Source organism: Stomoxys calcitrans, chromosome 5 (assembly GCF_963082655.1).
Source record: "Stomoxys calcitrans chromosome 5, idStoCalc2.1, whole genome shotgun sequence".
In the NCBI taxonomy this organism is placed as follows: domain Eukaryota; kingdom Metazoa; phylum Arthropoda; class Insecta; order Diptera; family Muscidae; genus Stomoxys; species Stomoxys calcitrans.
Genome location: NC_081556.1, coordinates 157,281,473 through 157,307,220, shown reverse-complemented (window position 1 = coordinate 157,307,220; position 25,748 = coordinate 157,281,473). Strand labels below are relative to the sequence as shown.

Here is a 25,748-nt window from a genome sequence, read left to right as displayed (position 1 = left end):
CATTTATAAACGGTAGTAGATAGGCAGACACACGGCAAGTTGCTTAGTAAGCATTTTTCTCCATACAAAATAAGCGAAAAAATCCATTTATTGGGTAATTAAAACAAAACTTATGTAATGAGCTGTTCATAAAACAAATATTATTTTGCTGTTATTTCTCAGTATGAACTTGGGAATACTTCGTGTCAACTACCCTGTAGATTGTGTTCTTACTCTTTATTCTAATATTCGTTATCAAAATCTAATTGAGACACTCATAGAAAAAAGTCTGTTGATAATAGCAAATACTGCCTGCTGACTGTTCGTCGTCTGCAATTTCAGAACACCAGGCTGACTGCAGAAAAATTTGCTATGTGCTGCTCAGTCTATGATGGGATTGTTAGGAGGCAGGGCAAAATACTAGATGTCAAATTGAGTGCAAAACGGATTACATGTTTATTGTATTGTAAATAAATAAAAAGGTTTCAGATAATTTTCCTATTGGTTTGCCCAAAAAGTAATTGCGGATTTTTTAAAAGAAAGTAAATGCATTTTTAATAAAACTTAGAATGAACTTTAATCAAATATACTTTTTTTACACTTTTTTTCTGAAGCAAGCTAAAAGTAACAGCTGATAACTGACAGAAGAAAGAATGCAATTACAGAGTCACAAGCTGTGAAAAAATTTGTCAACGCCGACTATATGAAAAATCCGCAATTACTTTTTGGGCAACCCAATAATATTTTTATGGTCTTACCTCAAAGTTTCTCGATGAAAAAAAATTGCTAAAACAACTTTCAAAAATCAATCTCCATATAATATTTTATTTATAATTGTAAGGTGGCAGTTTTCCCATACGATATGGGAGGTTGTTTTTCGTTTTTTTGTGTGGTGATATGCATCGTTTCGGTATTAATGGGCAACTTAAGAAACTATTACATCCAGTGGGAACGTTTGCAGGGTTTATTATCCAAGACCACAAAGGAGTCATGGATACTATCAGAGTTGAATGCGTCTTTGCGTTGGGTTAGGGCGTATTTAGGATTTCCCTCTATGATCGAGGTGTTCGAACGACAATTTTCGGCATTCCTTAAGGCTGAATCGCCAGCGCGCCGCCCAAATCTGGGAGCCTTGTTACGTATCTGACCTAAATTCTCCATACCTGGAGAGGAAGATTGTGAGTCCAGTATGGAGGTCTTACGCGGATGATAATTACTGCTTGCAGCTTTTGCCTGTGGCAATGGTGATTTGCGTTCATTTCGATTGAATTTCTTGACATCCTTAGACGCGGTCTCCGGTATGGCCTTTTGGGTTGGAGATCTTTCTCGAATTTGGTATTGATAACAGGCTTTCCTGTATTCAGGTGAGTTGGTTATATCGGCATCGGCTTCTACCACACTCAAAGAGGATTTTGATTCATCTTCGAATTTTGGTGGCGTCAAAGGGGATGTTTGGGTTTTTGCGGTATTTGAGTTGGGCAAACGAAAGGAGGAGGTTGGCTTCGACACCACTGGCCTTGAGCGGGGAAAATCCAAATAGTTGTTCCTGTATTCCGGATTAAATTCCAGCTTGCCCTTTAGATGTAGATAATTTTCGCGACATTTACCCTTCTCGGGTATTTGTTTTACTTGGGGATCCCGGAAGCTCTCGTAATATTCTGGCACATCTGTGGAAAATTGTCCACTGGGTTTGAGATGATCCTCCGTTTTCAAAGGCTTCTCCTTTTCCAAGTCTCTGGGCGGCTGATGAAACTTTGCCCTATATTCGGGCATGACATTCTCCGATTCATCTGGCATTTGAATCTCAGAGCCCGAGATAACCAAATTGTCAGCCTTGCGTATGGCCTCTGGCTTAGTGTAGTTGGCATACATTTTGAAACTATCCTGGTATTCGGGTACGGCATGAAAATTTCCCTGCATCCTAATGTGACTCATTTGTGGAATGGAGTGGGCCTTTTCGCTAGTGTATGGTGTGACATATTGGCGGGCGTACTCCGAAGGTGAAACTTTCGGTTGTTGCTCGTCGGTGGCGGCTCGCTTTTGCAAGTGACACTCTAGCTGCTGTTCGGCGGCTCGCTCTCTTTGCATTTTATCTTCGGTGACTTTTTGAATTATTTCGATTTCGTCCGGGGCGTTGTTCTCTGGCTTGGGAGGCTTCGGTGGTGAGTGTATACGAAACATTTCTCGGGGCAGAATTTTTGTAGCTCGATCTACCATGGGATATGTGATGTATGATGAACGATATTCGGGTTCCATTTCACAGGGCCCAGCCAAGCGTAGAATATCAGGTTTTCTCATGGGGTAGGAGCGACAGCTGGAAAATGGCAAAGATTAGAGAGGAAACTGATCGGAATAGCACGAAGTCATACCTTTTCCAGTCTTCTGGCGAGAACCAATGAAAACAATCCTGATGCTCTGATCGATTCAAGGGCATTAAACCTTCCAGGCGCAATGAAGTGGCTCTCCTAAGTGATTGTGTTCTGCGTGCCAAAGGTAAATTTTGAAATTTTCCTGTGTATTCGGTTTTTAACGTTGGCTTACGTGGAAGCACGATATCATTATTTTTAACAATTGGATTTGGATGTGAAAGGCAGATGCTGCTTTTCGTCAAAAGCTCTGGTGGTTTTCGTCTACGGTAAAATTTTAATTGATCTACGGATATGTATTCGTGAAGATGTTTGATGGCGAAACGGTCGTTGTGCTTTTTGGCAACTGCAAGAGAGATTGAAAAATATAGCATCAGACCAAGTCAATATCAATAAGTCACTAACACCCTAAATTTCGTACATTCTACTTTTCCCTTACATTAATTGGCATTCAATACTCACCTGTCAAATCCGGCTCCGAAAATGATAAACGATCGCTTTCGAAACTGTAACTGCAATTAGAACAAAGAAGAAAAGTAATTACTTGTCTGTTGAATGAAATCCCATCAAAGTTAGTAACTAACAAAAGGAATATTCTTGTCGCGTTTAGGTCCTCTAGTGGCTGGCGTCTAGCTTTTAACAAAGTTCAAGAACAACTGAATCGCTGGTATCCACATAAGGTTGTATCCCCTTTGGAAACGATGAAACGTTGGGAAGTAATAAAAATCACTACACTGCTTTCTTCTAATTCTTCCCATCCATTATGGAGGAATTTTTTGCATGTCTGTTGCCATTTCCAAAACGAACACATTTATAGGCAATACGAGGGTCTTATGGAAATTTTAAGCACATGCAACTAAAGATTAAAGTACGCAGTTTAATTTTATACGCTCCACCATAGGATGGAGGTATACTAATTTCGTCATTCTGTTTGTAACACCTCGAAAGATGAGTCTGAGACCCCATAAAGTATATATATTCTTGATCGTCATGTCATTTTAAGCCGATTTAGTCATGTCCGTCCGTCCGTCTGTCTGTCGAAAGCACGCTAACTATCGAAGGAGTAAAGCTAGCCGCTTGAAATTTTGCACAAATACTTTTTCTAGAGTAGGTCGATTGGAATGGGCCAAATCGGTCCATGTTTTGATAAAGCTGCCATATAAACCGATCTTGGGTCTTGCTTCTTGATCCTCTAGAGGGCGCAATTCTCATCCGATTTTTTTGAAATTTTGCACGTGGTGTTTTGGTATCACTTACAACAACTGCGCTAAGTTTGGTTTAACTCGGTCCATGTTTTGATATAGCTGCCATATAAATCGATCTTGGGTCTTGACTTCTTGAGCCTCTAGAGGGCGCAATTATCATCCGATTTTATTGAAATTTTGCACGTGGTGTTTTGGTATCACTTCCAACAACTGCGTTTAAATCGGTTAATATTTTGATATAGCTGCCATATTATCCGATCTTGGGTCTTGACTTCTTGAGCCTCTAGAGGGCGCAATTCTCATCGGATTTAACTGAATTTTGCACGTAGTGTTTTGGTATCACTTTCAACAACTGTGCTAAGTATGATTCAAATCGGTTCATAATCTGGTATAGCTGTCACATAAACCGATCGTGACTTCTTGAGCCAATAGAGTGCGCAATTCTCATCCGATTTGGCTGAAATTTTGCATGAGGTGTTTTGTTGTGACTTGCAATAGCTGTGCTAAGTATTGCGCAAATCTGTACATAACCTGATATTGCTACAAAAACCGATCTGGGATCTTGACTTCTTCAGCCTCTAGTTTTTTGTTGACTTGATCCGACTTTTGATTGGAATTGGGAGAATTTCAAATTTAATTCCTGATTCATGTGATTTTTAAGGTGTTGCACAGTGGGACGGAAAAGAGGAGAGGAAATATGTATGGAATTTTTGAATAAGAGATATCATTATTAAGCTTTTGGGGGATTAGGAGGTCCCCAGATACTTTATCGCAAATTTGGGACTAGAAATGTACTCTATCCCGATCGTTCTACATGTCTGCTTATGTGTGGTTCATGTCCGCTTGTGTTGAGTTTATTTGAAAGAAGAGAGATAGATCCATTAATAACTATTGTATATGTATCGACTCACACTTATGATTCCTCACCTAGTCATTTCCGTCGGTATGTCGGTCTGTCCATGTGAAGATCTAATCAAAGTGCAGATCAAATTTCCATTTGAACATCTTCAAATTTGGCGCGGACATTTTCTTTGCCCAAATGACGAAGCCAGTTAGAATTGAAAGAAATCATTTCAGATTGTGATATAACTTCCATTAATAGGTTTGACCGATTTGGATAAATGTGATCATTTCTCAACTGATCAATATGAAATTTGACACAAACGCTCATCTTATAACTCTTGATTGATTATTGTTGATTTTTTCAGAAATCGGTTCAGGTTTAGATATAGGCTCCCATATATATATGTTTGCCCGATTTTCAACACGAAGTCTTAAGAAACCCATTTTTCAACTGATCTCCTCAATAGTTTGCATGCTATGACTACTACTATGTCTATGAAATTTGGTCGAAATCTGTTAAGATTATGTTGCCGTAGTAGCTAAAATGTTCAAAATCAGTTCGGACTTAGACCGGAACCCATTCTGACGAAATTTGTTTCACGTCTACGCCTACCGACCGGCGAAAATCTTATGAGTGGATTCAGATCGTGAGAAGACGAGGTTATTACTGAAAGGAAGTAAGAAGGATGTCAATATAGCTATTGGTATTATAACGGGACACATAGGACTACGAGGACACGTAGGACATAACGGGACACATAGGACTACGCGATCCATTATGTAAAATCGGAGCGGCAAGTGTAGGGCATGCGGGGAAGATGATGAAATGTTGGAGCATTACCTTTGTATTGCCCAGCTTTCGCATCTAACAGAAACCGGCACTTAGGAGGGGACACAATACCAGACATGAACTAATGTAGGGGGGTGGCATGGAAAACAATTAAGGATTTTGTAAGTAGAACGAAATTTCTTACTTAGATTTTCTTTTTCGAGGTTACTTTTTTTTGTGCTTAGAGCGCATAATAAGCCGATTATTGGCTTAGGTGTATGTACATAGTGGCAATGGGGCGAATTAACATCCGCACCCTCTTTTTAACCTAACTTAATCTTGATATATCGCTCAAAAACATTTAGTTTTACTAATTTTCATACCTACATCGTACATATACCCACATCTGTCTATGAATGAATGAGTGACTGTAAGACAGACAGACGACATGAATGCCTTCCTTCATTCATGTCGTATTACTTCGTTTGGAACACATAATAACAATGTTGGCTTAGTAATCACAACAGTTCGTCTATTTGGCACTGTATGTGTATGCTTGTTTCGATTAGCTTGTCTCAATATCCTTCAGTGCATAAGTGTGTGTGTGTGTGTGTGTAGTGATATGTTACGACTTGTTGTGATGTTGCTTAGCACTCATTTTAGTAAACAACAGAGAATGGCAATAGTTCAACTAAAGTGGGGTTTATTTAAAAACGAATGCTCAAATTGGTAGCTTTTAAAAGAAAGATGGATAGATATGCATTGACAAGCATAGTGATCGATCCAGAGTTCGAATTCGTGCCAATCTCGTCTGTAGGTCTATCTGTTGATGTGGTCTATTTTTGTTAAAGAAAAAATATTTTAACAACAAACAAAATACGCTCTACACACATTCAGGTGAAGAACATCCATTGAAGAATAATTTATTCAACTAGTAATGTAAGTAAGTAATTTATTGAGTTTCCACTGTATAAGTCTGTTGCTGTTTGTGTCTTGAGCATGCTAATACACTGTTGTCGACCAGAAATGTTGATGTGTTATGATTGACGGTAGATAGTGGTTAGAAACGGTAAATGTAATAAAAATTCCAACACATGACGATCGAAAACCTTATTATGGAGTAATTTCTACATCGTAAAGCTCAAGTGGAATATTCTATATAAAAACCAAAATACTAATTAAGGACATTGTAGAACATAATGTATTATAGAGATTGTTGTAATCATTGAATTATTGTTTAAGCAACCTCAATTTATGGCCAAAGCTAGATTTATAAGGCCTTAACCCAGTTTGTTATTATGTGGTTCGGTTAAACAAGATTCATTAAATATTTAGGAATTATAGAAATGTTTTGTAGATTTTATCTCCCAGGTTAGGTTAGGCTATCGATCAATTATGAAATGTTAAAATGGTATTCGCGCATTCTATATCTTTGTCAAGTAGGGTTCAAAAATGTCCACTACATTATTGTGAACTGAATTCTGGGAGCTATGTCAGGTTATAGACTGATTTGGACCGTATTTGGCACAGTTTTTGGTCGTAACAGAACACCGCATGCAAAACTTCAGGCAAATCGGACAAAAATTGGGGCTTGTAGGGACTCAAGAAGTCAAATCGGGAGATCGGTTTATATGGAAGGTACATCAGGTTATAAACCGATTCTGACCGTACTTGACATAGTTGTTAGAAGTCATAAAGGAACACAACATGCAAAATTTGAGCCAAAATGGACAAAAATGGCGGTTTGTTTGGGCTCAAGAACTCAAATTGGGAGATTGGTTTCTATAGGAGCTACATCAGGTTATGTCCCGATTCTGATCGTACTTGGTACAGTTGTTGGAAGTCATAACGGACCGCTACATGCAAAATTTCAGCCAAATCGGACAAAAAATTGCGGCTTGTACAGACGGACGGACGGACATGGCTAAATCGACTCAGAACGCCGAAACGATCAAGAATATATACACTTTTTTGGGTCTTAGAAGAATATTTCGAGGAGTTGACTAGAGGAGTTACGAACGGAATGACTATGGTGGTGGGTATAAAAATAATTAGAATTCGCTTCTTTTGAGAGCAGACGATGGAGTCTGTACACTTGTTTCCTTAAAGTCCAGATCCCCCATTTAGGTTCATGTTTTTATACCCTGCACCATAGGATAGGGGGTATATTCATTTAGTCATTCCGTTTGCAACACATTGAAATATCCCTTATCAGAAATATATATACTTTGTAGGGTCAGACAAAGTATATATATTTCTGATCGTCGTAAAATTCTAAGACGATTTAATGATGTCCGTGTGCCTGTCAGTTGTAATCACTCAACAGTCTTTAAAAATTTAGATATTGAGGTGAAATTTTGCACAGACTCGTATTTCTTCCATACGCAGGTTTGGTTTTTGAATAGGCCAAATCGGACCATATTTAGATACATCTGCCATGTTGAACGATTTGCCGATTAGGGGCCTTAAGCCCATAAAAGCCGCACTTATTATCCGATTTCGCTGAAATTTGAAATGGAGAGTTGTTTAAAGCGTCATATAGAGCGATCTACCGATTTAGGGTCTAAAGCCCATAGAAGCCGAAATTATTACTCGATTTCGATGAAATTCGTAACTAGAGTTATTTTGCGTTTCCCAACATCCGACCGCGCTGAAATTTAAAACTGTGAGTTGTTCTATATCTGCCGAAATCCCAACCAAATATGATTCAGATCAGCAAACAATTCATCAATCAATTTAAAAATTGAGATATAGAGCTGAAATTTTGCACAGCCTTATATTTGATCCATACGCAGGTTAAGTTCTTGAATGGGCCAAATCGGACTATATGTGGATATTGCTGTCATATAGATCGATTGACCGATTAAGGGTCTTAAGCCCATAAAAGCAGCAATTATTACTCGATTTGCTGAAATTAAACACAGAGTTATTTTACGTTTCCCGACATTCGACCTGAATTTTGTTCGGATCGGCCTATATTTAGATATAGTTGTCATATAGACCGATCTGCCGTTTAAGGTCTTAAGCCCATAAAAGCCGCATGTATTGCCCGACTTCGCTGAAACTTGAAACAGTGAGTTGATTAAAGCCTCCCGATGTCCGACACAAATATGGTTCAGATCGGACGATATTAAGATAAAGCTGCCATATAGACTGATCAGCCGACTTGGGGTCTTAAGCCTAAAAAAGTCGCAATTACTACCCGATTTCGCTGAAATTTGAAATGGTGAGTTGTTCTAAGCCTTCTGAGATCCGACCCAAATATCGGTCTATATTTATATATAGCAGCCATATAGACCGATCTGCCGTTTAAGGGCCTTAAGCCCATAAAAGTAGCATTTATTACCCGATTTCCGCATTTATTAGCCGGAATTTGACACAGTGACCAGTATTAAGTCTCCCGTCAACCGACTAGAACATGGTCAAGAGTATATATAGATATAACTGGTCATATGGTCACATCGAAAAGGTTACCCGATCACTGCAGTGTGTATCAAGCGGAGATCCTTGCAATTGGTGGAATGGTCATTACGACGATTGGCATAAATATCTTCTCGGATAGCCAGGCAGCCATTAAACCCCTGGAGAACGTTTTTCTGAACACAAAACCGCCATTGACTCTCACAGATCTCTCAACGAGATGGCTGAACAGTTCAAAATTCACCTTTTCTGGGTGCCGGGCGACAGAGATATCCCAGGGAACTGTAAAGCGGATAAGCTTGCGAGACTAGGAACTATCCTATACATTCCAGGGACACTGGAATCTGTGGGTATGCCTCTAGCGACAAGTAACCAAAGTTTCAGGACCAGTCCCAAAGGACAACGAATGATAGATGGTCACAAAGTGGGGGCTGTGAGCATTCCAAAACTATGTGACCTAATCTAGACTTGAAGAGGTCTACTGCTTTGCTGTCATTGGCTAGAACAGACGTCGCAGTCATTGCGTCCGTCATGACATGTCATGACAGACTGAAGGTTGCCAGCAACGTCTTTTGCAGAAACTGTGAGGACATCGAAGAAGAAGAGACTATAGAACTCCTTCTGTGTGTGTGTCCCGCACTAGCAGTCAGAAGGAGTTCCACTTTAGGTTCTCATTTCTTTAGCGGATGTAAACATTCGCAAGTTATTGCGATTTTTTAAAGCGATCTGGATGGTTCAGCGGTTGAACTAGAAGGCATCTTCCTTCTTCTGTTCTTATGGTGTCACAATGGACGAAAACGTCTTAGAGAGTCTGATTGCCAGACTGCCACTTAAACCTTACCTAACCTAGCCAACATATAGCTGCCATATAGACCGATTTTCCAATTTAGGATTTGTTGCTCAATTTCGCTGAAAGTGTGATTTGTATTAGAGTTAAAATACGATTCAGACTAACTTCGATTTGCATATTACAATGGATATGATAGCGGAGTTGTTATAAAAGAGCATGGTTAATTTATACATGGTGGTGGGCATCCAAAGTTAGACACGTTTCGTGTTTTGTTTCACTGTCACTGCGTGAGCTGTTTAAACCAGTGTCGCCAAAAAGAAAATAGCTAAAAAATCACCCTTTATTTGTATGCATATAGCCAAAACAACGTTTAAAAGCGTATTTAAAAGTTGTTATTTAAACCGCTCCGCTTCGTAAAAATTGCAATCCCGCTCCGAATCCCTGGTTGAACGACATAAAATAATGGTTAAATCATATCTCTAGGGCAGTGTTGGGCAAATATACTCACACATTTAGAAATTATAGTGTAAGTGCAAAAAAACATAAGTGCATGGGCTTAGAAATAGTGAGCATATGTGTTCTGAATCAACACCAGTGTCACATAAATGCAACCCATTTATTTATAAGTCGACATCAATGTGTGATATGGTGGTTGCTTATTCAATCATGGTCACGCACGTTAACGAATTTGGGACTGGATCACGCTCTCATGAACCAATTCCAATTACTTATGCATGACTCACATAACGTAACACCACAACTCACGCGCACAACTTTAACCCAAAGTAACATGGACGGAAGGAAAGACAGACATACGGATATAGCTAAATTGAAACAAGAAGTGATTCTGAGTCGATCGGTACATTCAACAAAGTTATAATAACCAGTACCACAGTAGCAGTATAGGGTATAATTACAGTTAGTTAAAAGGAAGACATGGCAAGAATGGAAGCAAACCGGTATAGCCGGTATACAGACGATGGAGAAAGTTCAGCTGAACACTATAATGGGAATCACAAGAGCATGCAATGAGTTAAGTATAATATGTCTTTCATAGGCATTTAACGTTGAGACAACTGCCGATGGCGTCAGGACATTGGCTCTCTTGCTTAAAAAAAATATAAACGTTTAAATGCACTGTGCAGCAATGTGTGCCGTTCGAACCAAGAAAACACCATGGGTGGGGGAATTTGAAATTACTTCCTATACATTATCATATTTGCAATGAAGGTGTGAGAACATTCAGGGTAGAGGAAGCAACTGCAAATGCCATATTTACCCAGCCGCTATGTAGACAGGAGGTCAACACTGTAACATCTCAAAAGAGCAAACAATTTGTAGAGTTTCAAATAAACACCTCATTCTAGGAGTTTATAAAAAAACCCTTAAATATGCATACAATTATGTAGGCTGCAATTTTGGATATATTCTTAGAATTCAATTTTGTACCAGAAATCACTACTGAACGCTTGTGCTTTGCAGACTTTGCAAATATTTCGCTACAAAATATCAAAACTGCCAAAAGCCATGAAATATGACTATTCAGCCTTTTGCCATTCCTTTGCATTTTCTTTTATATTCACTTGAAAAGAAAAGAATATATTTATGGACCTACGGCTATGACTTCCCTAATAAACTGATTGGCATTTGGCAATTAACTTAAATTGATTACAATGTCTAACATGTTGACCTTGTTAACAGAATTGGCCAGCAAAATGGTCTGTAATGAAGTGCCTTTGGCTCCCGGTGGGGTGGTGGCGGGGGATGAAATTGAAATTGTTTCGCTTTCTTTCATTTATAACGTTTTGGCTGCTCTGATGGCATTCGTATCGTTCCGCGTTGGTGTGTTACGCTTTTATTGATTTCCGCCTGTTCTGAGCTGGGCTGGGCTGGACTAGGCCGAGGGAAAACACAAGAATCAGTGTAAATTTGAAAAAAGAAAAGAAAACTTTGCACAAATCACATTTTTTGCTTCTGCTATGCACGTTTTGTTCTGGCTCCTGGAGAGCTCTCGAGTACTTGGAAGAATGGGAGAAATAAATGATGGCTCTTCATTAAATATTCGAGTGGCACGCAATGAGTTTTGCTAAATCAAAAGCTGGTCGCGGCTATTGCTGAGGCTATTTTTACACGAGCACGAAGGCAGGCCAAAAAGAAAAAAAGCCATCCATCATTGTCCTTTCTTCACCGAGTTGCTTCTGTTCTACAAGAGAAGAACAAAAACAACAGTAAAACTATAAGAAACGCTATTTGTTTCCTACTGCATAGCCCAAGTGATAGCCACTGACCCATGTGGGCTATGCTAGATATTGTGGCTTGGGTGGGTGAATCAAATGGAATTGTGGTGTATGGTGTGTGGCATTCGTGCATGTGGATGGCAATGACATCCTTTCGTCTGCTCTCCAACTGCCCAAGCACCTACCCATTTAACCAACCGCCATGGCGTTTATGTATGGCTGGGCAACGTTCATTCAGCAACCATCAAGGTCACCTAGATCCCAAGAATTGTGGCACAAACAATAAACATCCCTTGTCCGTTCTGTTTCTGGTTAACCACCTCGAAATGCATCTCCCCACAATGTAGCATAACAATGGGTTACTTCACTTGAGGGTTGGGCTATGCGAGGACCTAGTGGAGGTTTGCTTTAATTTGTTATGCCCATTAAAGGAAGTATTCCATTTAGTAAAATTAAGTGGTGATAATTTCCATTGAATCATTCAGTAGGACTGTTTCTTGGGGGTAGATTAAATAATTGCTGGACATTGTTCTCCGATGAAGGCTGTCCTAAATAAAGTCCTTAAGAAAATACTCAATCAATTCAATGACTGTGGTGGAAAGAGACTCGTTTTATTGTTTTGTTTGATAAAACGTTTTTATTTAATATGCTAATACTTAACAAGAATTAACAAAATTTATTAGTTCAATTTGCTATAAAACAACGAAAAAAACATGCAAAGGGGATAAGTCGAGCAGTGACCACTATGTAAGACCCTACACATACCTTTTGTTAATTGGGCAATACCATTCTATGAACACTCTGTCCAATTCTTAATAGAAATTCGAGTAAAACATATAAATTTCAAGACAATCGGCTGAAAAGTATGATCTATAAACACTCAGACGCGCAGGCGGACATAACTTGAGCCAGATAGACATTCTCAGTCGAACAATGTACGAAGAGAGATAGATAAAAATACGCGTCCATCTATAGGGGGCTTCTAGCTCTCACCTCCAAATCCCCCATACGACAGGAGAACATAAAATACAATCTGCAATCTGACGCTACAGACTCAGTCGGAGGGACGTGCCAGCAATGAATGAAAAGGCTTGACATGGCTAACGTGATGGAGTGCAAAGTAGTCGTCGTGATATGCAATTGGTGCAACCCATGCTGATGCAAATGATGGAAATACCCCAACAAGGACCGGGAGGAGTAGTTGCCACAACGTCCTGGCTACTAACGAAAGAAGGAAAATCGGTCATTACAACTCTCCCTTGCTCGAATTCCCCACCTTGGCCTGCGTAGCGGAATCACCTTGCCCTTTTCTCTGACATCGGAAGTCAAAAGGGTCATAGAGGACCTTAGTCATGCAATCAACTCCCGGCGCATTCAAGTTCCCCAGCCTCAGTGTGGAGACTAGCTAAGCGCCCTGGACAGCCTGGTGTGATAAATTGTGATATCAGCCCATCGATTGATTTTGCCACAGATTTCGCTGCAAGGGATTTGGAAATATTTGCCGCCAGGTCTACAGTGGACAGTTGACGTACTTCGGGAGCTGAATGGAACAATCCAAAGAGGCCACCGTAGCGCAGAGGTTAGCATGTCCGCCCATGATGCTGAACGTCTGGGTTCGAATCCTGGCGAGACCATCAGAAAAAAAATTTCAGCGGTGGTTTTCCCCTCCTTATGCTGGCAAAATTTGTGAGGTACTATGCCATGTAAAACTTCTCTCCACAGAAGTGTCGCACTGCGGCACGCCGTTCGGACTCGGCTATAAAAAGGAGACCCCTTATCATTGATTTTAAACCTGAATCGGAGTGCACTCATTGATATGTGAGAAGTTTGCCCCTGTTCCTTAGTGGAATGTTTTCGTATCCTTCGCAGATGCTACTACGAAACATGAATACATGAAATATATAAAACTATGAAAAATTAAATTTAAACCAATAAGGAAAGGCAAAAGCCGGCGGAGCCGACTATATAACATCCTACACATCCTAGTGTACGTAGTACTTTTTATATGTAGAACTTATCTCGAAATCTAGTCAGACTTTAGGACAACAAATTTGGATTTCCACATCCTTAAAAGACTATATCGGATAAAAGATTTTGATGACACATACTGGGACGTCAAATAGAACATCTTACGCTCTATATTGTAGAGATGTGACCTTTGATGTGTGGCTTTTACTGCCTTAAAAGTCCATATCGGATAAAAGACATATAGGGGTGCTATATCTAAATTTAAACCGATTTTTATGAAATTTTGCAGTCTTATTGAAACTTTAAAGAAAACGCCATAAAATTCCATATCGGAAGAAATGAACGTTGAATAAAACACCCCATGCCAGTTTTTGTAAAGATGGAACCAAAATAATGGCTTCTACAGCCTTGAAAGACCATATCGGATGAAAGATATATATGGGAGCTATATCTAAATCTGATCCAATTTTTATGAAATTTTGCACACACATGATGACGTTTAATAAAACAGCCCATGCCAAATTTTGTAAAAACCGGAACTTTTTGAAACCATAAAGAAAACACCTCGTGCAAAATTTTGTAAAGGTCGGACCAAAATTGTGGCTGCTATAGCCATGAAACTCCATATCGGAGGAAAGTTATGCACACGTATGAGGACGTTTTTGTAACGATCGGACCAAAATAATGGCTTCTGCAGCCTTAAAAGGCCATATCGGATGAAAGATATGTATGGAAGCTGTATCTAAAACTGAACCGATTTTTATGAAATTTTGCACACATATGAAGACGCGAAATGAAACACCTTATGCCAAATTTTGTAAAGATCGGACCAAAATTGTGGCTTCACAGCCTTAAAAGACCATATCGGATGAAATATATATATATGGGAGCTATATCTAAATCTGAACCGATTTCGTGCAAATAGCGTTCGTCCTTGGATCAAAAAAAAAACTTGTGCAAAATTTCATGACAATCGGACATAAATGCGACCTGTAACTTGATCACAAGGATACATGGACAGACAGAAGGACCGACGGCCATGGCTAAATCGAATCAGGAAGTGATTCTTAGCCGATCGGTATACTTATCAATGGGTGTAGCCATTCTCCTCCTAAGCGTTGCAAACAAATGCACAAAGTTATAATACCCTATACCACAGCGGTGGTGTAGGGTATAAAAAAAATGAATTACATCAATTTTAATTACAATTTAATATGTTTAAATTTCAACTTCAGTCACTACCTCACCTCTTGCCTTCGAATTTCCGTAAAATAATAGTAGCTACGCACATATTCATATCTGGGTCATGGAAACAATTTTAGAAGGTAGTTTGAAATCCAACATACACAACACATCTCAACAACCAACAACACAACAAACACAACAATTGTATGTAATTAATAAAAGAAAAACTAAAAATAATAATAAAGAGGCTTGTTTTTGGGTCAGTCAGGCCGGGGTGACAACAACTATTCCGCACCATACTGACTTATTTCCGCATATGTTTGAATCACTTCACATTCGCCCAGAACGGTGTAGAGGAAAAACAAACCGTACAGCAGGATGTTGAAGACGCCAATGCAACGACGAATATGAAAATTGGTGGTCACCGACCACATAAGAGTTCCAAACAGGATCAGCAAAATGAAGACAAAACAGTTTTCGCCCAAGGGACCAGAGGGTAGCTGTATGTTGCGAAAATAACACAAAATCAATATACAGGCCTGTGCCGGTTTTCGAAAACACAAAACGAAAAATTTTCTTTGCCTTATATCTGGCAAACCTTTCCATATCTATGTTGGAATGTCTACTCCAAGTGATATCAAAGCATGAATGCAGATACTTAGAAAATATAGACAAAACATTTTTTGTTTGTTTTCGATTTCGAAAACCAGAACAGGCCTGAGAGTTAAGCTTATACTACCGTTGCAGATCCTGTCTCACTGTTTAGATTTTTCAAAAGCATAACACAGCCAATGCCCAAGAGAGTATCTGAAATGCAAATATTGTACTGCATTCTTCATTCTTCATGTTAGTGCGAATGTTTTCTTTTACTTACTGAAGAAGGGACCTCCCACACAAGCTGCAAAGGCCATCTTTGGATAGCCATGCAAGGCCAGAGTAGCATCAGATATCAAATCACCCACCCCATTTCCCCAAGCCAATAAGGTACAGCCCAAAAAAGCATTGCTGCAATTTAGTATAATGCCTAGAACATATAGAATTTCCACAGTTTCCGAAGCGCACGAGTAGATGGCACACATGGATCCAAGGGCCGAGATCAAAGCAAAAACCTATCAAGGCCAAGACCATATGAAATGAATAATTGTAAGATTTTAGAATTTTACAAACCTACCGCATGAATTTTCGGGGGTTCATCCGTACGAGTGTACATGAAACAAAGTATGCTTAATGGTATGGTCACCACCAAGCTGTACAGTCCCAGATACCAAGAGCTTTTCTCACCTTAAGAGAAAAAGAACATTTTGAATAAATAGCAAGTAAAAAGGCATTAAGTTCGGCCGGGACGAACTTTGGATATCCATCAACTCGGGTGTATATATGTAAACCCCCTTTCGTCACAATCCGGTGAAAATTGGATAATTTATGCACCCAAATTCGGCACGGACATTGAGAGGTCTAATAAATATAAGACACTGTTGAATTTTGTATTTAAAATTTCAACAAAATCGGGTAATAAATAAAGCTTTTGTGAACTTCAAACCCTCAATCGCCACATCGATCTGTATGACAGCTTTATCTAAATACAGTCCGATCTTTACAATATTTGGGTCGGAAATCGGATAAAAAATAAAGCTTTTATTCGCTTCAGACCCTTTATCGGGAGATCGGTCTGTATGGCGGCTATATCTAAATATAGTCCGATCCAAACCATATTTAGGACAGATGTCTGGAGACCTAACATTACCCACTGTTTCAATTTTCAGCGAAATCGGTTAAAAAATAAAGCTTTTATGGGCTTCAGACCCTTTATCGCCAGATCGGTCTATATGACAGCTATATCTACATAAAGTCCGATCTGAACCATATTTGGGTCCTATGATAGGAGGCGTAGAACTACTAACAGTTTCAAATTTCAGCGAAAGCGGTTAAAAATTAAAGCTTTTATGGGCTTCAGACCCTTAATCGGGAGATCGGTCTATATGGCAGCTATATCTAGATATAGTCCGATCTGAACCATATTTTGGTCAGATGTCGAGAGGATTAAAATAACCCACTGTTGAAATTTCGGCGAAAGCGGGAAAAAAGCTTTTATGAGCTTCAGACCCTTTCTCGGCAGATCGGTATATACTGCAGCTGTATATAAATATAGTCCGATATGAACCATATTTGGGTCAGATGTCGGGAGGCCTTAGACCCTTTATCGGCAAATCGGTCTATATAGCAGCTATATCCAAATATGATCCGATTTTGTCCGTTCAATAACTTAACCAGCGTGCATTAAAAAGACGTATCTGCCAAATTTCAGCTCAATATCTCAATTTTTGAAGGCTGTAGAGTGATTACAACAGACGGACGGACAGACGGATAGACATATACTTACACAACAATAAAACCATAACTTGTGGTGTCATAATCACTTGAAGACAATTCAAAAGTTTGGACCAACCATGCCTTTCCTCTTCATAATTAACAATTGGTAAAAACAGCACCAACATACAGGTCATAGGAGCTTTCAGGCACATGAGGGATTTTTGTATGCAGCTTGCTTGATGCCAGTCTACCAGCTCGAAGGGTTTCAAAGAATCTAAGAATTGTTGAAAGAGATTTTCATTGGCATTCGTTTGATTGCCATAAACTGAACGACGAGTTGATTCAATATCCACCGAGGTACGAGAGCTTCGATGTATAATGTCTATATTGGCTTCTTGGCGGAACATGGTTAATTGTTTATATGAATCAGCTATTATTCAAAGAGAAATGAGGATTCCTTATTACATTATTGAGAGCTTTTATCTTATTTAACGAATACCTGATAAATTGCCATTTAGAGCCATTGCCTCTAGAGCTGGGAAAGAAACTTAATTATGTTCTTTTTTGGAAAATTGACACATTCACCTTTGACTTACAATGGACATGACGTTTTAGTAGATATTGATCCAATAGAATTGTAGCCAAATATACGATGTAAATCATTATTAGATCTATATTTGAGAGGGAAATTTTAATAGTGAACGTTGTTCTTTACACAAATCTTCTTACAAAAATGTTTGCAATTATTAAACTAGAATGGTTCTTCTATTACATAGATTAAGGAGTTCCACTTTAGGTTTTCATTTCTTTGAGAACCTGTCTGATTTTAGCGGATATGAACTTGCGCACGTTATTGAATTTTTTAAAGCGATCTGGATGGTTCAACGGTAGGAATTAGAATGCATCTACCTTCTTCTGTTCCTGTGGTATCACAATGGACGAAAACGTCTATGTGAGTCTGATGGCAGACAGCCACTTAAGCCTAACCTAACCTAATCTACATATATAAGAATGAAAGTGTTGCTCTTTTTTTGTTTCAAGTAGATTAAAAAACGGCTGAACCTATTTTCGTGAAATTTTCACTAACGGTATAGTTTGGCTCCTCGGTGTAAATAGGGTTCTTCAGTTTATGATATCCGCGAGGTGGGCCGACCTTCCCCCTTACCCCAACTTTTAAATCACGTAGATGGTTGCATCAATTTAAGCCCAAAACCCAACCAAATGAACATGTTTGCCGATTGGGGCAATATGGGTATCAAATAAAAGGTAATTAGAAGTAGAATATAAAACTTACATAAAAATTTGGGACCCCACAAAGCAACGACCTTCAAACGGACAAGTAAGTCGATCGGTACAATATTGGATTCACATGAAATGTACTTGGGAATAGAATACGAAACTTATATAAAAATTTTGGTGTCTATTTCCAGTCGACTCGCCTCGTCCCAGTCGAGCCGTCCCCAAATTAGGCCCCAAATGAGCGTGTACACCAGGGTGGTTTTAAAAAAATTTTGTTTTGGCGATACTTCCCCAAAATTTTTAATTTTGTTAGATTATAAGATTCCCAAAATTTCAGCATAATTGGAAGATGTTAACACTTGCTGCTACGGTCTCAAAGTTTTGAAAATCTCGTTTTTTTGGCTATTTGGCGACTTTGGGGACTTCGGCGAACCGTATCTCTGAAACGGCTTCATTTCATTTTGTTATATTTTAAGATTTCCAAAAATTGAGCGCAATTGGAAGATGTTAACAAGTGCTGCTAGGGCCTCAAAGCTTGAAATATTTCTGCCCATTTCTTCCATGTGCCTTGGCGACTTGCCAATACTTTTATAAGATATGGGTGTATACTAACGTTGTGATTCATTTTGAAGAATGGGAAACTATTGTTCTAAGACTCTAATGTGTATACAGCTCTTTATAGCCATGACATTCTAAATCGATTTAATGGTGTTGTTTTATTTGTTTGTCTATTAAAAGTACGCTTACTTCGAAGAAATAATAAATATATCTAATTGTTATATATTATGCTGTATGTACGCTGTATGCCAGCAATGTGTACACATAGTTCGCATATAAACCCATCTTTAGATTTGACTTCTTGAATCCCTCCCTAAAGCCTGTAATTATTATTTGCTTTGATTAAAATTTAGCATGTGGTTCTACTGTTATGATTTCCTACTAGTCTGACCTCGATATACCTCCCACGTAATCCGATTTCGAATATTGTACGTCTTTGACCTCACTTCACTTTTGCCTTCTAAATATGATTTAAATCGATCCATTGCCTCATATACGAACGACAACTTACATATTGACTCCCATGTTGTGATTTTACCATCCTTCATGGCATAATCAATGAACAATACTCCAAATAAGAAAAATGAGGTATCACGCAAAATATTGCTGCCATCAACACGAAAGGAACGTATAACACATATAACGCCTCCAATAAATGCCGTAACATAAATGGAAGAACCCAACATGTTCGTATACAAGGTAGCCGCAGATTCTTTGGCTCCAGCCAAGTTGGTAAATAAATCCGGTGAACCATTTCCAAAAGCCAATAGGGTGACACCGGCCAGATGTTCACTTAAACCCAACATTTTTGACATTACTTCGAGTGCGGGACAAAAGCTGTAAATGATACTCGATATGATAAAAAACGCCAATTAAAGCTACCAAAGTCACCAACATACAACTTGTCTGCTGTGGTGCCCAAAATCATAAACATCAAAATGCACAAACACAACAAAAGTATAAGAAACCAGTTCTGCTGCGAATCACTTGTGGGTCTTAGGGAACAATACAATATTTCAATATAGTTGAAGAAGTACTTTTTATCCATACATTCTGGTGTTTCGCGCACATATTCGCAACGATCGCTGTACTCCAAATCTTGAACATTGGAGCAACTTAACTGTGAAACGCACACACAAATTCCAGTGAAAAGGAGTTTCGCTTATTTGAAATTGAAAAGACTACTTACAAAATTGCGATATGACGAAAAATCTTCGTAGTCCGGTTCCGACATAATGTCTACGTTTTGTTTTGGAAATATTTGATGAAAATCTTCTCTCAAAATTATTTGAAATTTGTGTGACAGTTTCTAATAGGTAAAAAAGTTCATACACGTTCTATGGTAAGTTAATTGAAATAACTTTTTTGCCAAAAATATTTGAGGTTTGTTTAGATAAAATACTGTATTAATTGTTGTTTTAATAGATAGCTGTTCATTAAATCACGTCATTAATGTATGAGAAACACAGTACAAGAGATTTCAATGGTATTTACTTGCTGAATCACTGTAATGAGACGTATACTTATCAAGTCTTTGTTTTGTAGTGCCATAAAATATTAGTCAGCGTTGCTGTAAAGTATACTCGTACGTATTTTTGATCGTCTGCACATTCAAAGTCGTTGTAATAATGTTCTTCCGCCTGTGTAGTTAGACCACTCTAGCAATGGTACTTGTATACCGCGGCTGGTAAGCTTGTATTGTGTCAACTCAATCTCGAAACCTGGCATGCAGAGTCTGAGGAAATCAACATGCAGACAGTGATAGAACAAGAAGAGTCATTCGACACATTTATGGTTTCTAAGCCGATGAACAACCGTTTTAATTTGCCGTGGTGGTGTAGTTACTAGAGATGTGTACGTGAGTGATTTTTCGCTCACACTAACGCACGTTTAAAGACAAAAAATTTTATTCATACCCGCTCACTCTCAACCTTTTTGGTTAAAATGCGTTGACGCACGCTCAGGAGACAAAAAATTTTATTAACGGTGGTTACCCGTGGTGGTGTAGTTACTACAGATGTGTACGTGAGTGATTCTTAACTCACGCTAACGCACGTTTAAAGACAAAAATTTTATTCATACACTTTGGTTAAATTACGTTCACGCATGCTCAGGAGACAAAAAATTTTACTCACAGTAAATTCTCGTGAGACGTGGGTAATGTCGTCAGTATGATTTTATGCACTCGTGTACGAGGAATTTTTATTCAATGACGGCCATGTACAAACACGCGATTGGGTTTAAACCTCTCTCACGAATCTCTTAACTTACCCATGACACAACAACTCCCGTGCACTAGTAGTTTCTAATGTCACCTGCAGCGTAAAGTCGTTCAAGATGCTGGGATCCGTTGGAATTACTTAACTGATTCTGGAGAACCTGGATAAACCGGAAGTCAGCTCATGTACTCATGAGCTAGATATTCACCCTGTCTCATGAAACTCTTACAATTCCCGATGTTTTGAAAAAAAATACTAACATAACCATAAAATCACTTATCGGATGAAAGATATATATGGGAGCTATATCTAAATCTGAAACTTTTTTTATGCCCACCACCGATGGATTGGGTCTTGATCAGCGTAAAAATCTAAGACGATCTAGACATGTCCGTCCGTCCGTCTGTCTGTTGAAATCACGCTACAGTCTTTAAAAATAGAGCTAAAACTTTGCACAGATTTTTCTTCATAAGCAGGTTCGAAGATGGGCTATTTCGGACTATATCTTGAAACAGCCCCCATATAGACCGATCCTCCGATTTAGGGTCTAAGGCCCATAAAAGCCACATTTATTATCCGATTTTCCTGAAATTTGCGACAATGAGTTGTGTCAGGTTCTTCGATATCCTTCGTTAAATTGGCGCAGATCGGCCCAGATTTGGATATAGCTGCCATTTAGATAGATCTCTCGGTTTTAGGTTTTGGGGCCATAAATGGCGCATTTATTGTCCGATTATGCCGAAATTTGGGTCAGTGCGTTGTGTTAGGCTTTTCGACATTTTTCTGCAACTTGGCTCAATTTGGTTGTGGTAGGCTCTTCGACGTCCTTCTTCATTTTGACCTAGATCGGTTCAGATTTGAATATAGCTGCCTTGTAGACCGATCTCTCGATTTAAGGCTTTGGGCCCATAAAAGGCGCATTTATTGTCCGATTTCGCCGAGATTTGGGTCAGTACGTTGTGTTAGGCTTTTCGACATTTTTCTGCAACTTGGCCCAATTTGGTCCAGATTTGGATATAGCTGCCATGTAGACCGATATCTCGATTTAAAGTCTTAGCACCACAAAAGGCACAATTATGGCTTTTGGCCAGCCACGTTGATGACTTCCGCGACAAGTTAAAGGTCCACCTTGTCGCTGAAGAATATCTGCCACCAAATCTTCTGACACCTTATTGCCCACCTTATTGCCCAGAACATGGGCAGTGTCAGCAGCTGTATATTAGAGTGTATGTATATTAGAGTGTATGTATGTATGAACACCACCTATCCCAAAAAAAATTGGCATAACATTTGACAGGTTTTGTAGTAGCACATACCACTACAATTTGTGACAAAGTCAGAAATAGAAGCAAGATCCTCCAGAACTAGAAAACAGTTCTAATGACACTTGCGTACATTATTTGAGATGCTCACAAAGGAGCCTTGCTGGCTACATATAAAACAATTGGTCGGCCAGTGGTGAGCTATGCAGCTCTAGTATGTACTCGTCAGTAAAGAGACTCCCAGTGGAATAAAGCACAGGCCAGCCGGAATGTTTCTCCCAAAGTTCTCAGGAGTTGGTTCGTAGTATCTACAGGGATTTTATCGCATTCCATGTTTTGACAGCCACCGCGTAGAGAATTCAGGTTGGGTCTTCACTTACTAGCGAGTGAGTGTCATTCTTAGAAACCATTCACCGCCCGTAGGACCTAGAGCACCTCCACCCGCAAATCAATGTAGTTGTGTCTCAGCATTGTTCCAGAAGATGAAGTCGTATCAATTCCTACTGGGCTAGGATTGATAAAAACGGCTAGATGGTGTCCCGCATGTAATTAAGCAACACAAGACATACGTCACGTGTTTATCTGCCCAGCTTATCCTACTCCACTAACCACCAGATCAATCTGCCCTCACCCCATCCAATTTCCAGTGTATCTATATTCGCATATTTAATAGTACTCCGCAAGAAAATTAAGGATGACGACCAAAGTAAAAACCTGCTTTGTAAGGCTGGGTCGAATCTTAAGTGCACTAAGTATAAAATTTGATCCAAATCCGAACAACTGTGGCTTCCACAGGCTCAAGAAATAAAATCGGGAGATTGGTTTATATGGGAGCTATATGAGATTATAAACTGATTCAACCATACCTTTCACGGTTGTTGGAATCGAAATTTCAGCTAAATAGGATAATAATTGCGGCCAAAGAAGTTAAGTCAAAGGAGTATTTATGTGGGATTTATGGTTATCTAAATGCAAACCCATTTGGCCCAATTGACCCAAAGACGTACATCAATAAGAAGTATTTGGTCAAAATATAACGCACAAATCTTTATTCGTTCGCCTGTTATTCTGATTTCACAGACGAACGGACGGATGATTGACGGCGGACAGATGTATGGACGGACGGTTATATGGATGTATATGGCTAGATCGACTTAGAATGTCAAGGCCACGGATGGACATGGATTTGTGTGTCCCTTCGTCCGTCTGTCAAAAGCACTCCAACTTTCGAAGGAGTTAAGCTAGACGCTTGAAATTTTGCACAAATATATCTAAAAAGTGTAGGTCGGTTTTTGGAGGTCACCGTAGCGCAGAGGTTAGTATGTCCGCCCATGACGCTAAGCGCCTGGGTTCGAATCCTGCCAGCAATATCGGAAAAATTATCAGCGGTGGTTATACCCTCCTAATGCTGCCTTGTAAAAACTTCTCCTTCTTCTTCGGACTCGGCCATAAAAAGGAGGTCCCTTATCATTGAGCTTAAAAATTGAGTCCGACAGCGCTCATTGATTGGTGAGAAGTTTACCCCAGTTCCTTAATGGAATGTTCAAGGGCAAGTTTTGTTTTTGTAGGTCGGTAGGGATTGTAAATGGTAGCTGCCATAGAAAGTGATCTTGGGCTTTGACTTCTTGAGCCTCTAGAGGGCGCAATTCTTATCCATATTGGTAGGCAGTGTTTTAACATCACTTCCAACAACTGTACTAAGTATGGTTTAAATCGGATCATAATCTGATATAGCTGCCATATAAACCGCTCTTGGGTCTTGACTTTTTGAGCTTATAACGCTGAGGAATGAGTTCCAACAACTGTGTCAAGTATTGTCTAAATCAGTCCATAATCTGATATAGCCGCCATATAAACCGATGCGCCGATTAGACTTATTGAACTTCTAGAGGACGCAACTCTTATCTGATTTGGCTAAAAGTTTGCTTGTATCGTTGAGGAATGACTTCCAACAACTGTGCAAAGTATGGTCTAAATCAGTCCATAACCTGATATAGCCGCCTTATAAACCGATCTCCTGATTGCTTCTAGAGGGCGCAATTGTTATCCGATTTGGATAGAATTTTGCACATAACTCTAAGGAATGACTTCCAACCACTGTACCAAGTATTGTCTAAATCAGTCCATAACCTGATATAGCCGCCATATAAACCCATCTCCCGATAAGACATCTTGAGCTTCTAGAGGGCGCAATTGTTATCCGATTTGGCTAAAAATTTGCACTTAGCGCTGAGGAATGACTTTCGACAACTGTGCCAAATATAGTCTAAATCAGTCCATAGCCTAATATAGCCGCCATATAATCCGATCTCCCGATTAGACATGAGGGAGGGCGCTATTCTTATCCAATTTGGTTGAAATTTTGCTTAAGTCGTTTTGGTTTGACTGGAGAAAATTGGTGGGGACTGTGCCAAGAATGGTCTTAACAGATTGATAACATGATATAGCTGCCATATAAACCGATCTCCCAATTTGACACACTGAGCCCCTGTGGGGCGCAAATTTTACTTGATTTGTCTGAAATTTTGGAGGTGGTATTTTTCTATGACTTCTAAAAGTCATGACAAGTACATGGACCTTATCAATAACTTGATGTAGCTTATATACGGTGGAGGGTATATAAGATTCGGCGCGGCCGAACTTAGCGCGCTTTTACTTGTTTCATCTCTACACTAAATTTATCTGCATCGAATTTTATGAGAATCAAACCATTAACAGAGTTCTTTCTTATCACTAAAAGCCATTAAAGTAATATTTTATGACTTACGAAAACTCACTCTTCATTTCAACTTTTCCCCAACGCCTTTCGACGTTTTCAATACTCACCCCATTTTGTAGCGGCACGTATCGTTTTTATTATTATTTCTTAATTTATCCCTTGATTTGGGGCATTTATCATTATCACATGTGCTTGTCTGATTTATTGTTCAATGCTAAATGTGAACACTCATATGGCATGGCCAATAAATCATAGAAAAACTTTCCGTTTTGGTTCTCTGCACTTTTTAAAGTCTCTCGCACTCTCTTTTCGTATGAACTCTGAACTTCTCACTCACACGCGCACAGCTCTTAGGCAAAGGAATTTCGCCGCTTTGCTGCGAATAAATGGCATAAATTTCAATATCCGCTTCAAACCGGAAGTCGCCTGTATACGAAGGCGCCAAATGGAAATCGTTTGTTGTCATTGTGTTTTGTGTTTACATTTCTCATTATCGCTAGCCTTGTACGCTTCCTTGTTGGTGGGGTAGCGTATGAGTATGATAAAACGCGACATACGTGCCACACTCCTTATGTCACGTTTTCTATGGGAATTTGAACATTTTGTCGCGGCGGCGGTCTTCTTAATCGCCCAAAGTGCCTGGAGCAACTGAAAAACGATTTTAACATGACTTTAACTT

The 25,748-nt window shown here is 39.2% G+C and overlaps 2 protein-coding genes across 3 annotated transcripts; both read right to left on the bottom strand.

Annotated features, from left to right (window-relative positions):
* Window positions 1-784: 784 nt before the first annotated feature.
* Window positions 785-25,748, bottom strand: LOC106087610 (uncharacterized). Of its 2 annotated transcripts, XM_013252724.2 has the most exons (4): window positions 25,177-25,748; window positions 2,808-2,857; window positions 2,349-2,691; window positions 785-2,293 (listed from the first exon to the last, which is right to left on the bottom strand). In XM_013252724.2, the coding sequence occupies exons 1-4, from the start codon at window positions 25,179-25,181 to the stop codon at window positions 916-918; spliced, it is 1,776 nt and encodes a 591-aa protein (XP_013108178.2). In that variant the 5' UTR covers window positions 25,182-25,748; the 3' UTR covers window positions 785-915. The 2 variants fall into 2 exon arrangements, with proteins under 2 accessions (XP_013108178.2, XP_013108179.2); XM_013252725.2 differs by lacking the exons at window positions 2,808-2,857; window positions 25,177-25,748 and having other exon boundaries at window positions 2,349-2,459; window positions 2,521-2,610.
* Window positions 14,876-20,100, bottom strand: LOC106087611 (mitochondrial sodium/calcium exchanger protein-like). The gene is made up of 10 exons (XM_013252726.2): window positions 20,059-20,100; window positions 19,769-19,989; window positions 19,381-19,706; window positions 17,669-17,743; window positions 17,572-17,607; window positions 17,143-17,502; window positions 15,934-16,043; window positions 15,637-15,871; window positions 15,502-15,569; window positions 14,876-15,262 (listed from the first exon to the last, which is right to left on the bottom strand). Exons 2-10 carry the CDS (start codon window positions 19,915-19,917, stop codon window positions 15,047-15,049), a joined length of 1,575 nt encoding a protein of 524 aa, XP_013108180.2. The 5' UTR covers window positions 19,918-19,989; window positions 20,059-20,100; the 3' UTR covers window positions 14,876-15,046.

Coding starts and splice junctions, on each gene's coding strand:
- LOC106087611 (XM_013252726.2), bottom strand. CDS start 19,917: ATGGATAAAAAGTACTTCTTCAACTATATTGAAATATTGTATTGTTCC. Junction 19,707..19,768: donor GGCACCACAGCAGACAAGTT/GTATGTTGGTGA, acceptor TATCATTTACAG/CTTTTGTCCCGCACTCGAAG. Junction 17,744..19,380: donor CACAACATGGGAGTCAATAT/GTAAGTTGTCGT, acceptor TCTCAAATATAG/ATCTAATAATGATTTACATC.
- LOC106087610 (XM_013252724.2), bottom strand. Junction 2,692..2,807: donor TTCGGAGCCGGATTTGACAG/GTGAGTATTGAA, acceptor TCTCTCTTGCAG/TTGCCAAAAAGCACAACGAC. Junction 2,294..2,348: donor TCGCCAGAAGACTGGAAAAG/GTATGACTTCGT, acceptor GCCATTTTCCAG/CTGTCGCTCCTACCCCATGA.